At 46.1% G+C, this 17,187-nt stretch overlaps 2 protein-coding genes across 2 annotated transcripts in view; both read right to left on the bottom strand.

The window, feature by feature from the left end:
* LOC123374091 (olfactory receptor 52K1-like) overlaps positions 1 to 17,187 on the bottom strand; it is a 236,777-nt gene that overhangs the window by 207,019 nt on the left and 12,571 nt on the right. The gene's annotated exons all lie outside the window — the stretch shown is intronic.
* Positions 1,403 to 2,401, bottom strand: LOC123374117 (olfactory receptor 52E4-like). The gene has a single exon (XM_045023656.1). The coding sequence runs from the start codon at positions 2,399 to 2,401 to the stop codon at positions 1,403 to 1,405; it is 999 nt and encodes a 332-aa protein (XP_044879591.1).

The following is a 17,187-nucleotide window of genomic DNA, read 5'->3' as shown; positions in this document are numbered from 1 at the left end:
GTTGGCCTCTCCCACTGCTCTGCTGGTGACCCACAGCCAGCCCATCCAGGACCAGTTATCACCCAACACAACAGCAGGTGGTGCCACACACCCAACTGAGCTACCTGAGTGCTTTACCTAAGCCACTCATGGACCAACAATGGAGGCATCAGCCAATTTCCCAGCTCCCCAACTTTGCACCCCTGCTAGAGCATAAACCCAGAATTAGATTGTCTTGCACTGCAGAGGAATGTGTACAACACAAGCTCATTAAATAGTCCACTCCTCCTCAATGGGGGAAGATATGCACCAGCCTTTGCTAACGGAGCTAAGAGTCCCAAACACCTCACTCAAAAAACACACTGGTTAACATAAAACATAAATCAGGTTTATTAACTACAGAAGGACAGGTGTTAAGTGAATCTAAGTGAGAACAAAGAGATAAAAGCAGGTTACCCTGGAAAGCAAACAAACTTGCAGTCTAAGATTTGTACATATTAGATAGGATTTGAATCAACAGTATGTCACCCTGACCGATGATACAGGCCTTACAGATTCTTTACGCACAGGCTGTATCTGCTTTGCAGCCTGGGCTCCTCTCCCCCGTTCAAAGTCCTTTGCCTTTCAGAGCTTCTTGCAGGTGTTGAATTGTGGGGGACTGAAAGCAAGTGATGATGTCACTCCCCATCCTTTATAGTTTCTTCCAGCTTGCTGGAAAGTTGATGTATGTGACATGGGGGGTGTGCCCTCCGAGGAGGCTTTCACCTATGCTAGTGGTTTCTTCCCTGGATGGGTGGTCATGACAGCAATTAACACTGTCTGGCTACTCCTCTGACATACCTGAAAGGCTGGTTTTGGATGTTTCCAGCCTCACATCACAGTTTAGTAACTCACACATAGCAGGATTTCATAGCTTCACATACAATGAGAGTGCAAACAATCTGAGGGGATATCAATGTTTAGCAGATTAAGACTTTTAGAAGGATACCTCACAGGGCATACTTTGTACAAGACATGCCATAATTACATCGCCATGGTAAATATGGGTGCTTTGGGGTGCAGAGTGTCACAGGGATGAACCAGAGATTGACAGGGGGTGGGGAGGAGAGGAGTGAGTGAGGGGAGGGGCTTTGAGGGGAAGAGGCAGAGCAGGGGCGGAACCTGGGGGAAGAGGCAGGGCACAGGGGCGGGGCCTGAGGCTTCCAGTTACCAGCAATTAGAAAGGGGGCAACCCTGTGAGTTGTACATAGGCAGATTCCTCAGTTTGTCAGGCTGACACAGCACAGTAAGGTCAGGAAAGGATTTAATGTCTCCTTGACTGGCTAGTCAGTGATTCAGGGAAGAGGGCCCAGCACCATGTCAATAGACAGCTCAGCACGGAGCTCGGAGCTCGGTCTGAGATCCAGAGCACAACGAGAAAAGTTTAGGTCCCTTTATGAGTAAAGGGCTGGAGCATCCTATCCCGGATCTGTTGGTTCCTCGCCCCATAGATGATGGGGTTTAGCATGGGGGGCAGCAGGAGGTACATGTTGGCCATGAGAACGTGGAAATGCAGAGCCACATTGTGCCCAAACCGATGCGTGAAGAAGGAGAAGAGAGCTGGGATGTAAGAGGCTAAGATGACACAGAGGTGGGAGCCACAGGTCCCAAAAGTCTTTAGTCGAGCGTCCTTTGTTGGGAGTCTGAAGATGGCCCTGAGGATCTGGGTATAGGACACGGCGATAAAAGACACATCCAGAGCAACTACGAAGAATGCCACAGAGAGGCCGTAGTAACTACTGACACGGATGTCGGCGCAGGCCAGCTTCACCACAGCTATGTGCTCACAGTACGTGTGGGGAATGATGTTTGTTCTGCAATATGGCAAACTCCTCGCCAGGAAGGGATAGGGCAGTTCGAGTATGGCGCCGCGCAGCACCAGAGCCAGGCCAATTTTGGTCACCATGGGGTTTGACAAGATGGTGGAATGTCTCAGGGGATCGCAGATGGCCACATAGCGATCAAAAGCCATGGCCACGAGGATCCCAGACTCCATCGTAGAGAAGCTGACACTGAAGTACAGCTGAGTAAGGCATGCAGTGAAATTGATCTCCCTGGAATTGAACCAGAAAATGCTCAGCATTTTGGGTAAGATGGATGTAGACAGGACTAGGTCGGTGATGGCCAGCATGCAGAGGAAATAGTACATGGGCACATGGAGGCTTGGCTCTGTCTTTATGATGAACAGGATGGCAAAGTTTCCCAAGAGGGCTATGGCATAGATTGCACAGAAGGGGATGGAGATCCAGATATGGGCTGCCTCTAGGCCAGGAATGCCCAGCAGGATGAAGGTGGAGGGGTTGGTGAAGTCGGTTGAGTTGGAGTCTGACATGGTGAAGGAGAGAAGGTGTCCAACACTGAGGCAGAATGGTGTCTCCTGCATGTACCGTACGTTCCCCTGACTTCCTGTATGTGCCCAGGATCTAGGGTGATGGTCGCAGGACAAACAGCTGGATGGAGAGACAATGTTAATATGAGACACTACATGCACAAGTAGAGGCTGTTCTGACAGATGAAGCAGATTGGTCACTCTTCACACACTGAAAAATGACATTTTCATTATTCAGAAAAATGAATTATGAACAACTGACCCTACTAATGTAATTTCATATTTTATGGTGCTTCCTTCATCAATAATTCCTACACATCAGAGTGTGAGAATCCTTAATAGGTGCCAGCAGGAAACATGAGAGAATATTGGTTATCCCTCTTTGTTCCTTAGGTCTTGTCTACAGTGCCACATTTTCGCCAAAAAGCAGCATTTGGTGAAGAAATAGTGGAGGTGTAAACACTACAAAGCCACTTTTGACGACAGAACTCCTCGGGTTCAGTGATGTAATAAAGGCACTTTGACGAGACTTGTAAGGCTTTTTACACAAAAGTTTTGTCACCAAAGTGCCAGTGTAGAACCTGTGATTGATTTCATCAGTGTAATTGACCTCTGGAAGGGATCCCACAATGCCCATCCTAACCACTCTGGTCAGGACTTTCAACTCTTCTGCCCTGCATCCAGGTAAATATTTTCCACTCCTCCCCCTTTAAAGGCCCAGGAATTTTAAAATTCCCCTTCCTCGGCGTGGAGTGTTCACATCACATCTTCCCAGGTGGCCATGGCAGCTCCATGCAGCAAATGGTCTGGACCACTGTGGAACTGCTCAGTATTTGGGGAGAGGAGGCTGAGGAGTCCCAGCTGTGCTCCGGCTGTAGGAATTTCAATACCTATGGGCAGATTTCTTGCAGCTTGTGGGAAAAGGGCTATGATTGGGACATGCTGCAGTGCAGAGGAAAATGAAGGAGCTGAGGCATGCGTACCAGAAGGCAAGGCAGGCAAAGAGTCGCTCCGGTGCTGCACCCTAGATCTGCAATTTTTATAAGGCGTTGGACGTGGCTACTTTGGTGGGGCTGGCGCCAACGGAAACTGGACCTAACCCAGGGGAGGAAGTCATCGATGAAGAGGTGGAGGCATTAGAATATGTGGTGCCCATGCCGGGGTTGCCCAGTGCTGCATCCAGTCAGGAGCTGTTCTCCACTCTGGAGGTGTCCAGCCAGTCTCAATAGTCACAATCAGGATGAGCCAGAAGCAGGAGAGGAGACCCCTGGTAAGTGGTTTTGCTCTGTGAAGTGCAGAGGTGGGCTGAGGGCAGAGAAATGTTCAAGGCTGGCTGTGTTTGTGTGTGCTGGGCATTTCCCCGTGCAGCTAGGCAGTACGGCAGAACGGGGTGTTGATGCACACCGAGATTTCACTGGAATCCTCCAGAGAAACCTCTAGGAAACCTTCCTGCAGGTACTCTGCAACCCTCTGCGGGAGGTTCCTTGCAGAACTTCTTTGTTCCTTCCCCCATTGAGGGACACTTCCTCCCGCCCTTCTGCAATTACTTGGGCAAGGACCAACGCAGCACACAGGTGATCAGCATAGGAACCGGGGCGGAAACCACAAGCATATAATAGATGCACCCTTGCTTCCTTGCTAGCCCTCAGGAGAGAGATATCTGCCACAATGACCCCCGCCTGTGGAAAGCGGTGGGAAACTTTAGAGAATTGTCCCCCGAGAAGTGCCCCACTATCCCTTTCTGTGACAAGGTTGGAACTCACCACTACAGCGCCTCCTGCTGGTTGTCTCTGGGAATTAGCTCAGTCCAGTGGAGCGCCCTCTCCTGGTGGTGTCCTGTCTGCTATCTCACCCTTGGTTGGCGTCTAAGCCCGCATCACTCTCCAGCTCACGGCATCCTCTTCAGGACCACTGCCCTCCGGCAGTGCCCCTCAGTCCAGCCAAACCCCCTTCTGGGGTGGGGGTGGGGTTATCAGCAGTCTCTCTATGCCCCAGCCACCATGTCCAACCACACACCCCAAAGCCTAATCCCTCCTGTCAGGGATCTGGCGTAGTCTGTAATGGCCGCTTCCTATGGCCGATGACTGGGTGTACTGCAAGGGGGGGAACGAGGAGACCCAGGCCCACCCTCTACTCTGGGTCCCGGCCCAGGGACCCTCTGGTAGCAGCCTCGCTGTCCTCTTTCTCTCCCCTCGTCTGTCCACTTCCCTGGGCTACTTCCCCTATGGCCCCTTGCACCCGCTAGGCCCTTCCCTTCAGGTCCTGCAGCCTGACATTAGGAATCATAACATTCAAAAACCAGTGGCAGAACACTTCAACCTCTCTAACCACTCAGTGACAGACTTGAAGGTGGCAATTTTGCAACAAAAAAACTTCAAAAACAGACTCCAAAGAGAAACTGCTGAACTCGAATTAATATGCAAATTAGATACAATTAACTCTGGCCTAAACAGAGACTGGGAATGGTTGGGTCATTACACTAATTGAATCTATTTCCCTATGTTAAGTTCTCCTCACACCTTCTATGGGTCATCTTAATTATCACTTCAAAAAGTTTTTTTTCCTCCTGCTGATGATAGCTCATCTCAATTGATTAGACTTTTCGTGTTGGTATGCATACTTCCACCTTTTCATGTTCTTTGTATGTATAAATATCTCTTGTCTATGTGTTCCATTCTATGCTTCCGAAGAAGTGAGCTGTAGCTCACGAAAGCTCATGCTAAAATAAATTTGTTAGTCTCTAAAGTGCCACAAGTACTCCTGTTCTTTTTGCGGATACAGACTAACACAGCTGCTACTCTGAAACTTTTCACACTTACCTTCACAAATATTATACAATGTACATCACATGTCTCTGACCATGGGAATATTTTCCTTGAATAGATACAGGCCAGTCCTTGCTTACAGATAGCCTCCCAATATGAAGCAAATACCAGCAACTACACACCAGACAACAAAAACACTAACCCTGGAACCAGTCCCTGCAACAAACCATGTTGCCAACTCTGTCCACATATTTAGTCAAGGGACACCATTGTAGGACCTAACCACATCAGGGACACCATCAGGGGCTCGTTCACCTGCACATCTACCAATGTGATATATGCCATCATGTGCCAGCAATGCCCCTCTGCCATGTACATTGGCCAAACCGGACAGTCTCTGTGCAAAAGAATAAATGGACACAAATCAGACATCAAGAATTATACCATTCAAAAGCCAGTAGGAGAACACTTCAACCTCCCTGGACACTCAATAACAGACTTAAAAGTGGCCATTCTTCAACAAAAAAAACTTCAAAAACAGACTCCAATGAGAAACTGCAGAACTGGAATTCATTTGCAAACTGGACACCATCAAATTAGGCCTGACTAAAGACTGGGAGTGGATGGGTCACTACAAAAACTAATTTCCCCCTGCTGATACTCAAACCTTCTTGTCAACTGTTTGATTTTTTCTCCTGTTGAGAATAGCCCACTACCACTTTAATTGAATTGTCTCATTAGCACTGACCCCCCACTTGGAAGGCAACTCTCATCTTTTCATGTACTGTGTATATATACCTGCCAACTGTATTTTATACTCCATGCATCTGATGAAGTGGGTTTTAGCCCACAAAAGCTTATAGCCAAATCAATTTGTTAGTCTCTAAGGTGCCACAAGTACTCCTCGTTGTTTCTGCTCTGGAGATGCACTCAGTTTTGGTCATCCAGTCTCTATAAAGGATATAACAGATAGAAACGGGGTTTGAGAAGGGGAGAGGCTGGCATATATGGACAGACTGAAAAGTCTAGGACTGTTCAGTGTAGAGAAGAGACAAATAAGGGAGCACAGGATAGAGGAGAACAAAATAAAAGAATGGAACCGATTACATTGAAATGGACAAACAGAGAACAGCTCCCAACCAGTAATAGCGATCTACAGATACCCTTCCAAAAGGCTAATTCCCCAAAGCTGAGACAAATTATCAGCAAAACTGATTGGGAGGAAAAATTTAGACATAAAAATGGGAATGAAGAATGGGAGTTCTTTAAGAAGATTTTATTAGAGAGCTAAAAAGCCACGATTCCACAATCAAGAAAGTGGGGAACTTTGGTTAAAAACCCAGGTCAGTAGGAAAGTGAAGGCAGCAATTAAGGGGGAAAAAGCAATGTAGAACAAATAGGAATAAGGGAAAATAGGTAGCAAGCAATACAAATTGGAAATTCTGAAAATTGATACAGGAGGTTACAGACATCAGGGGTGAATCCATGCTTTGCAGGGCTAAGGAGAACAAAAAGGAGGCTATTAAGTATATTAAGAACAAAAGAAATCCTAGAAAAGGTAAAGGCCAATTCCTAGAGGGAGAAAGGAAACTTGTTAATGTGCAGAAAAGGTAGGTGTGTTCAAGGAATATTTTTGTTCTGCATTTGGAAAGAAGCAGTAGGAGATGCTTATATGACATGCGGTGATTAAACACTTTCCAGTCCATTAGCAGTCATGGAGGATGTTAAACAACATCTACAGTAGAACCAGTAGAACCAGTAGAGTTACAAATAACAGAGTTACGAACTGACCGATCAACCACACATCTCATTCGAAAGCAGAAGTAGGCAATCAGGCAGCAGCAGAGCCCCCCACCCCCACCCCCCACAAAGGAAAAAACAAGAAAGTTCTGCATTAAACGTAAAGTATTAAAAAAATAAAGGGAAAGTTTTAAAAAAAATATTTGACAAGATTAAGAAGAGTTCAATCCTTGAGGAGGCCACTTAAGGATCTGGGGCAAAAATTGGTCCTGCTAGTGAAGGCAGGGGGCTGGACTCAATGATCTTTCAAGGTCCCTTCCAGTTCTAGGAGATTGGTATATCTCCAATTATTACCTTTTTATTAGTTAAAAAGAAGTCTAGGAGTATAATTAATGCCAGTCAACAGCATGGTTTATGGAAAACACGTCTTGTCATATAAATCCAATTTCATCCTTTCATGAGAGTACACATTTGGTTGAACCAAGCAGATGCAACAGACTTAGATTTTTCTGAGGCATTTGATTTAGCAGGGGAAAACATTCAGTTAAAAAAATGAACACTATACAGTATCAGTAGAGCCCATGTTAAATGGACTAAAAGCTGGCTATCTGACAGATCTCAGAAAGCTGTTGTCAATGGGCCATTGTTAGCGAATGGGGGTGTTTCTAGTGGGGTTCTGCAGGGATCAGTTCTAGGCCAGATGATATTCAATTTTTTCATCAGTGATCTGGAAGCAAATAGAAAATCATTGCAAGTAAAATTTGCGGATGCCACAAACCTTGGCAGGGTCGTTACAATTAGTCGGCCTGGGCAGGCATAACGGTTGATCTGGAGCATTTGTTGAGCTGGGCCCATGCAAACAAAATGTTTTAATACAGTCAAATGGAAAGTGGTCCTGTCGGAACAGGCAATGCAGGCCCGACCCCCAGGCTAGGGCTCTGTATTATGGAATGCAGGGACCCTAAAAAGGGTTTAGGGGTCATTGTGGACAACCAACTCATCATAAGCTCCCAGTGTGATGCTGTGGCCAAAATTGCTAATGCTCCTTGGATGCATAATCAGGGGAGTGGTGAGTTGGAGCAGGGAAGGATTTTATCTTTGAACATGATGTTGATGAAACCAACTGTGTCATGTTCTGGGGTCCACATTTCAAAAAGGATGTTGAAAAACTGGAGAGGGTGCAGAAATTGGAGATGGTGCGGGAAAAAAACCCACAAAAATGATTGGAGAAAATGCCTTACAGAGAGAGAGAGAGGTTTAAAGAGCTTCATCTATTTATCTCATCCAAAAGACAATCAAGCACAGACTTCCATGGGGAGAAAACTGTGAGTACTAATGGGCGCTGTAATCTAGTTTGGAAAGGCAGAGGAAGACCCAATGGCTGGAAGCTGAAGCCAGACAAATGCCAATTGGAAATAAGGGCCAAATGATTAGTACTGAAGGTGATTAACCGGTGGGACAAACTGCAAATGGAAGTGGTGGATTCTCCAACTCCCCATGTCTGCAGATCCAGACTGGATGCTTTTGTGGAAGATCTACTTGAGAGCTTGTCTACACTTAAACATTACATCAGCACTGCAAAGCGCTTAAGTGTAGACACTATTTACAGCGACGGCAGAGGTTGTCCCGTTACTGTAGGTAATTCACCTCCCCGAGAGATGGTAGCGAGGTCAGTAGAAGAATTGTTCTGGTGACCTCATGCTGTTTACATTGGGGTTAGGTAGATATAGCGACAGCTGTCAGGGGTGTGGATTATTTTGCTGTTGCAAAAAAAGCAAATGCAATTTTGGGTTGCATTAACAGAGGCATAGCGCGCAAGTCATGGTACTCAGCACTCTCTCTACTCAGCACTGGGTAGGTCTCAGTGCGCAATTTTGGTCACCTCTGTCTAGAAAGGATGTAGAGAAACTGGAAAGGATCCAGAGTTGAGTGACAAAGATGGTCCAAGGGATGGAATGCAAACCATAGGAGCAAAGGCTGAAGAAACTGGGTATATTTAGTTTGGAAAAGAGGCGATTAAGGAGGTACATGATAGTGGACTTCAAATATTTAAAAGGCTGCTATAAAAAAGATGGAGAAAATTTGTTCTGATACTCATACTCATAACAGATTTAGATTAAATCTCAGAAAAAACTCCCTAACTGTAAGAACAGGAGGACAATGGAACAGTCGCCTAGGCAGGTTGTGGAAGCGTCTTCACTGGAGGTTTTCCAAAGGAGGCTGGAGTCATCTGTCCTGGATAGTTTAGACACAACAAACCCTGCATCTTGGCAGGGGTTAGACTAGCTGACCCTTGCAGGTCCCTTCTCACCATGTGGCTCTATGATTCTACAATGTAAAATCCTAGTGTAGACCAGGTCTTAGTTAAACACAAGTTTTGGAGCTTAATACAGGGGTAACCCTAACCCTAAATTTAATGGCTTGTGTTATACAGAAGGTCAGACAGGATGATCTAATTGTGCCTTCTGATCTTAAACCCTATGAATCTATCGATAAAGAAAGTAGATCAGACATTTATATTTACTCTGTCTCATAAAACACGAACAAGGAAACATTCAATTACATTGAAAGTCTGAACATATAACACTGAGAAAAGAAAATTGTTTACATTATCCATATGTGGCCAGTGGAACTCCTTGCCGCATTATTGGAGCAAAGAGCATAGCCGAATGGGATTCACAAGTGGATTGGCCATTGCAGGTGATGCTGGTGGCACCATGGTTAGTTAAGGCTGTCTGACACCTTCAATTAGGAGAGCTCATTTTCAGTTGGTTATAAGTCTATCAAACTTTAACCATTTGGACTGTTGTTGGAGAGCTTATCCCATCACCCTCCCATTCCCTGATCCTTCTCACGTGAACAGAGAGCAGCAGTACCCGAAGTCTGAAGGCGCAAACAATTCGATGTTTATTGGGGTGAACTTCCAGCAAGCATGATTCCAGTTTCCTTCCTTAGTGTCCCCCTACCCAGCTCTGACACCACAGAGCCTTGCCTGTGTCCCTGTTCCCATTCCCCCCTTTAGCAAAACATGATCCCAATTCCCCCACCCCCATTCCCTCTTTACATCCCCCCTCCACTTCCTGATTGACTGCAGACTATATAGTAAAACTTGAGTTCTGCTTAGCTTAACATTGTAATATGGTTCTTTAACCAGTTATATCCCACCACCTTAATTGGTTTACACCCAACAAAATGAATTATACAGCAGACAGAAACAATCACAGAACCAGACAGAGATTATACAGACAAACAACAGGGAAGTGCAGACAACAGTGACAGAACAATACAGAAATGAGGATTTCACCCCTGCTATTGATAAGTGAGTTTTTGCCGGACAGGATGATCTCAAACTAAGTTTCCTTTTACATCTTCTAGGCTCTTCCCTTCCTCTGGAGGTGATCGATTAATCGCCTTTTTAACAGCCCAAAACTGCCTTATTTCAGTGTGACTGGTGAGGACGTGACCATTCGCTTCCCAGCTTAAGGCTGCCCCTGCTGTTTAGCCAAAGACCTTAGCCTAAGAACAAGGCCTCAGACTATCCTAGCGATAGAAGACCTATAAACAGGCAGGCTGATTTTGATCCTTCTTTTGTACTTCTATAACTAGCTAATTGATAATGCACCTAAATTCTTAAAGTATGGGCCTTTGCAGACAGGCCTGACTATCTATATCCTAACAGCTGCCTGACACCTTCAGTTAGGAGACGTCATTTTCAGTTGCTTATAAATTTGCAAAACTTTAACCATTTGGACTGAAATTTCCCACACTGGGTGTCTGCTTCTGGCTGAATTGTTTTTTGAAAGTTTCAGGCATCACAGTTCAGCCAGGAGAAGCCTGAAGCCAGAAGAAAAGACGTCTTGCCCATGTTGAAAAATTCATATAATTATTCCAGTGAGGAGCCCCAGCACCTCCATATTTTCCATCAGAAAGTCCGGTGAGAGCCTGTTAATAGCCAGAGCCCCAAAATGCAAGAGTCCCTGAGCATTAACTCACACACAGCTGGCTCCTGAGGTCTTTACTCAGTTCTTACTCCAAAGGGAGTTTTGCATTAGTGGAGCCTGAGAACATATGGGCCACGGCCTCAGAATTTGGCCTTGTATTGTCGATCTACTAAAAGCTTTTATCCTGAAGGATTCCCTGTGCCACTGAAATGCGGCCACCTCGGAGCTGGAGGCCATCAGCCAGGGGCAGAGCAAAGTGGGACATTTTGGCCAGTGCTACTGGAGGAAACACATCCCCTGTGGCAAGGGCCCCAGCATGTTTAATGGCTCTGCAGAGACGAAAGGACCACAGACCTATTCTCCATCCTATCACGCCCACATTGCACTGGGTTTGTCAAGCAGGTGAGCTCCTCAGCAAGAGATGGTGTCAGGGTTCCTTCCCCACTCTGAACTCCGGGGTACAGATGTGGGGACCCACACGAAAGACCCCCTAAGCTTATTTTTACCAGCTTAGGTTAAAAACTTCCCCAAGGCACAAATTCCTTTCTAGCCTTAGTATCGCTGCCACCACCAAGTGATTTAAACAAACATTCAGGGAGGGCCACTTGGAGCCCTACCTTCCCCAAATATCCCCCCAAGCCCCTACACCCCCTTTCCTGGGGAGATTTGAGAATAATATCCTCACCAATTGGTACAGGTGAACACAGACCCAAGCCCTTGGATCTTAAGAACAATGAAAAATCAATCAGGTTCTTAAAAGAAGAATTTTAATTAAAGAAAAGGTAAAAGAATCACCTTGGTAAAATCAGGATGGTAAGTACTTTACAGAATAACAAAAGACTCAAGAACACAGAGGATTTCCCCTCTAGGCAAAACCTTAAACTTACCAAAACAGGGAAAATTCACAAGCTAAAAAAAAAGAGGTAATCTAATGCATTTCTTTTCTGCTATTACTTACTATTTCTGCAAGACTAGATGCTTTTTTTCCCCTGCCCTGTTTCCTGGCTGGCTCGGAGAGACACAGACAGAAAAACTTCTCCCCCTATTGGTCCTTTTGGTTATCTGAGCTTCTTAACCCTTTACAGGCAAAAGAGGAATTAACCCTTTACAGGGTAAAGAAGGATTTTATACTGCCCTTAGCTGTATATTTATGACAGATGGGTACCTGTGAGTTCTGAGACAGACGTGTCTTCCCTGGGGATCCCCCACAGGAAACCGTTTCCCACCCCTCTCTCACCCCAGCATCTGCAGCAGCATCCCACACCGAGAGCTGACACAGGGGGGTGCACCGTTTATAATATAGCTGTGCGCAATCCCAGGGGGGTTTGCTCAGCCCCTAAGGGAGAAGCAGCATCTGAATAGAAACAGGCTGGAGACTGGAGATACTCTAGCCAATGTCTCTCTTACCTTGTCTGCGCTTCTGTGCTATTTATCCAGTTTTAGAAGTAAACAGTCATTAAGGGACTTTCCCAAAGGGAGATGAGAACCCTCGGGTTCTCCGCTGAGTCAGAGAGGAATTGGCTGCTCTGTGTATCTGTGTATTTTTAAAAAGTAGTTGATTAGTAAGAAAACTAGGCATAATAGTCTGATACCCTGTTAAGGCCTAGTATAAAGGGTAGATAGTAGCCAGAGAGATCTGGAGAAAGGTGACTGAGGGGAGACACAAACACTTTCTGCAGGCACATGGGGCTATCGCTAAGGGATCAGAGATCAGTAATTCTCATCAGTAACTATCATCATACTGCGTAGCAACTTTCCTTGAAGGATCTTCAAAACAAATAGCAAAGGAAATTTGCTATGAACATATACCCATTATACTGATAGGTAAACTGAGGCAAAGGGAGACATGGCTTGGTGAAGGTCACACAGAGAATGACAGACAGAACAGAGTCCTGACTTCCCTGCTGTAACCACTGTCACTCCGTTAGTAACTGAGGGCATGACAAGAAGGAAATAGATTCATGGTGTAGCAGGGCTTGTTCCTTAGGTGGATGTGACAGACTTGCTCAGGATGCAACCTGGAACGGGGGTACCGCTGAGCCCTCTAGCACACCAACCTGGGCTCCCTCTCACACTGTGAGGCTGTGACAAGCTACAATCCTTTCCAGGTTTTGCACTTCCACAGCCAGACACAGCCAGGGACTGAAATTTCCAACACTGGGTGTCTGCATCCGGCTGAATTGTTTTTTGAAAGTTTCAGGCATAACAGTTCAGCCAAATTCTCGAATGAAGCCAGGAGAAAAGACGTCTTGCCCATGTTGAAAAATTCATATAATTATTCCATGAGGAGCCCTAGCACCTCCATGCTTTCTATCAGAAAGTCAGGTGAGAACCCCCCCCCCACCCGTTAATAGCCAGAGCCCTGAAATGCAAGAAGAGGAGGTGAGAGTCCCTGTGCATTAACTCACACACAGCTTACTCAGTTCTTCCTCCAAGGGGACCAAAGAGGGACATTTTGGCCAGTGATGTTGGAGCAAACTCATCCCCTGTGGCAAGGGCCTTGGCATGTTAATGGCTGTGCAGAGCAGAAAGGACCACAGACCTATTCTCCATCCCATCACGCCCACATTGCACTGGGTTTGTCGAGCAGGTGAGCTCCTAAGCAAGAGCTGGTACCTGTGAATTCTGAGACAGACGTGTCTTCCCTGGGAATCCCCCACAGGCAGCCGTTTCCCACACCTCTCTCACCCCAGCATCTGCAGCAGCTGCCCACGCCGAGAGCTGACACAGGGGTGTGCACCGTTTATAATACAGCTGTGAGCAATGCCAGGGGGGCTCGCTCAGCCTCTAGGGGAGAAGCTGCAACTGAATGGAAACTGGCTGGAGACTGGAGACACTCTAGCCAATGTCTTTCTTTCCTTGTCTGCGCTTCTGTGCTATTTATCCAGCTTCAGAAGTAAACAGTAATTAAGGGACTTTCCCAAAGGGAGATGAGAACCCTTGGCCTCTCCGCTGAGTCAGAGAGGAATTGGCTGCTCTGTGTATTTGTGTATTTTTTAAAAGTAGTTGCTTAGTAAGAAAACTAAGGATAATGCCCAGCTCTCCATAGGGTCTGATACTCTGTAAAGGCCCAGTATTAATGGGTAGATAGTAGCCAGAGAGATCTGGAGAAAGGTGACTGAGGGGAGACACGAACACTTTCTGCAGGCACATGGGGAGATCAGTAATTCTCATCAGTAACTATCATCATACTGTATAGCAACTTTCATTGAAGGATCTTCAAAACATCTAGCAAAGGAAAGTGACTATGAAAATATACCCTTTATACTGATAGGTAAAATGAGGCAAAGGAAGATGTGACTCGGTGAAGGTCACACAGAGAATGACAGACAGAACCGAGGAGTCCTGATTTCCCTGCCGTAACCACGGTCTCTCCATTAGTAACTGAGGGCATGACAAGAAGGAAATGGATTCATGGTATAGCAGGGCTTGTTCCTTAGGTGGATGTGACAGACATGCTCAGGATGAAACCTGGAATGGGGATACCACTGAGCCCTCTGGCAAACCAACCTGGGCTCCCGCTCACACTGTGAGGCTGTGACAAGCTGCAATCCTCTCCTGGTTTTGCACTTCCACAGCCAGACACAGCCAGGAACGCACCCAGCTGCAGTTACATGAATGCTTTCACTAGGCACTTATGCACCAACAATAGAGAGGCTCCAGGCAATTCCCCCCCACCCCAGCTCCTCAGCCTAGGACCCCAGAGCTGCACCGTCTTACCCTAGTCAGAAGCCTGGTGAGTGTAAGTTTTTACCCAGTCTGCCCCTCCCTCAGTGTGTAGAGGACAATGGACCAGCTCCTGTCTCCGGGCAGGTTTCCCTTTTGTATTTGAAAGAACACACTGTATTAGGTAAAAAACATAAATCCGATTTATTAATTACAGAAGGACAGATTTTAAGTGATTATAAGTAATAAGTGTACATATAAAAGTAGATTACCTAAGAAATAAAGCAAAATGACAATCTGAGTTCTAGAAACTAGACAGGATTTGAACCATACAGTGTGTCACTCTGATGGTACAAACAGTCCAACTGCCTTCCATACACAGGCTAGAAATCTCTTCAGTCTGGGCACCAAATCACCAGTTTGGCCCTTGTTCCTAAGGTTTTTCCAGGTGTTGAGTTGTGGAGGGGAGTGAGACCAAGTGATTTTGTTACTTCCACCTTTTATGGCTTCTTCTATGTGGAGGGAACTTCGTTTTTCTAAGCAAAAGCCCCCAGAGCAGTTAGTGTAAAAGTACAGGCACAAATGGAATCCAGTGTCACATGAGCTGGTCACATGCCCTCGCACACTTTCAGAACTTTAGGTACAAAAATGATACATGCATACAAATAGGGTAATCATATTCAGCAGACCATCACTTTTCCATTGATACCTTACATATGATATCATCATGGTAAATATGGGAGTGCCAGGGAGTTGTTTTGGGGCACAGAATGTCACACCTCCCCACTTAGTTTACTGCAGGAGTGTTTGTCATTGACTAATTTGGAGGGAGTGTGCACAAGGCCTTCTCAAGGTTTGGAACATTCAACACCTAAGTGTTGCAAACATTGTAGTGTTCTCCACATGTGTTTTTAAAAAGTTCTGTGTGCCTTCTCTGCGTCACTAGAAAACCTCTCTTTGTATCTGTGCAGCATTGTAAAACCATTGTGCTTTTCTAACTGGTGATAACTCAATACAGATATTCATCAATGCCATGCAGTGGTGTGCCTCAGTTTCCCCTTCCACACAGAAGACCAGATTTATTATGGTTTCCCTGCTGTGATGAGCTTTGAGCCTGTTTACAGGTGATAGCTGAGAAGCAGTATCTGCATACGGCTTCTTGTTTACTATTTGTAGCATGTCCGAAAGCTTTCCCCAAAAATCATGCATTACACCTTTTCATAGGATTTGCCATCAGTACCAAATTCTTTGTTATAAGATTTCCCATTAGCAACAGACATTGCATCATGAGATTTAACAATAACACCAAATCTTTTATCACAGGTAGGTGTTTCCAAGTATTTTTATTATACCACACCTTCTGCTTGGACACTTTGATTTGTTCAATACCCATTGTGTCTTTCAACTCCTCCCTGAACCTTAACATGTGTTTAGTTACTGGCTTTCCTTTCCCCTCAGTATCCCCTTGTAACGAGGCGGCCTTTGGCGGGACACTACTGAGAGTATCAATTGAGGACAAATTGCTTAGAGCAGGGAAGTCAAAGCCCAAGGCTGGGGGTTCTTTACATTTAAGGCGCCAATCCAGCCAAAGAGAGAGGACTTTGGTTTTACCCCACTGGCTAACCAGAAGTTATACAAGCAATTCCCTCAGATACTCCAGTTCCCTTGTATCACCACCAGCGCCACTCCTTATGGGGATGAATGGTTATGAAAACCAACACCCCAGTAAAAGAAAAAAGGTTCTTCCGATCCCAAAGGACCAAGCCCCAGACCCAGGTAAATATACAAGTTAGATCTACCCACAAATCACTCTGTTGTGAATCCTTTAAAATCTAAAATTTCCTCCTCCCCTCTGTCAGTTGAGTCATTAGCATTTCCACAGACAGCCCTTGATTCAGTTGGACCTGCATCCTGTTTTAAAGAGACAGAGTTAGTTGTCACAAGCACATCAGGAACAAAGTCCTGAGAAGTCAGGAGCTGGATTGGGGTACCCTCCGTCACCCCCTCTCTATCCCCGAGAGGCGAGTTGTGTGACTGCTCCCCTCCGGCAGGTCAGTTACACAGTTCCCTCTCGAAGCCTGAGCCACAGCTTGGGTACCTGGGAGCACAAATGCTGAATCTTCAGTTCTGTCCTGGGCATCCTCCCCCATGTGATCAGTGAGGAGACATTCCTGTACCCCCACTATTCCTCCCCTGGGCCCCCCTCTAGGACACATACCCCTGTGGTCTCTAGAGTGGGATCTCTCCCCTGGTCAGCCGGGAAGGGCTCACAGCTAACAGCCTGGACAGTTGTCTCAGTGGCAGGATCCATACACCCCTCCCATCCTGAGGTGGTGTTACCTCCTGCTGCAGTGTTAAAGGAACCCACACCCACCTCCTCAGTGGTTTCTATGATTCTAGTGGGCTCCCCTCTGGAACACATCTCCCTATACTCCCTAGCATTGGGTTTGTCCCTTGTTTAGCAGCAACATGGACATTTTTTTCCCGGAGTCAGCGCTGCCTTCAGCAGAAGGGCAGGAGCGGGTTTAAATCACCGCCACCCCTGGAAGCATGCAGTTTCCCACTGCTGCAGGGGAATCAAGGAGACTCTCTTTTCTTCACCAGTTCCTGGGACTTTTCCCTTTCCATCTGAGGTCCCAGCAGACTGCTCCTTCTTGCTGCAGACAGACACTTTAACAGCCTGAGCTATATGGAGAGAACCATTGCCAATTAGCATATCAATAGGAGT

The sequence above is a fragment of the Mauremys mutica genome, chromosome 1 (assembly GCF_020497125.1).
Source record: "Mauremys mutica isolate MM-2020 ecotype Southern chromosome 1, ASM2049712v1, whole genome shotgun sequence".
Classification (NCBI taxonomy): domain Eukaryota; kingdom Metazoa; phylum Chordata; order Testudines; family Geoemydidae; genus Mauremys; species Mauremys mutica.
This window is presented reverse-complemented; position numbering and strand designations above follow the sequence as displayed.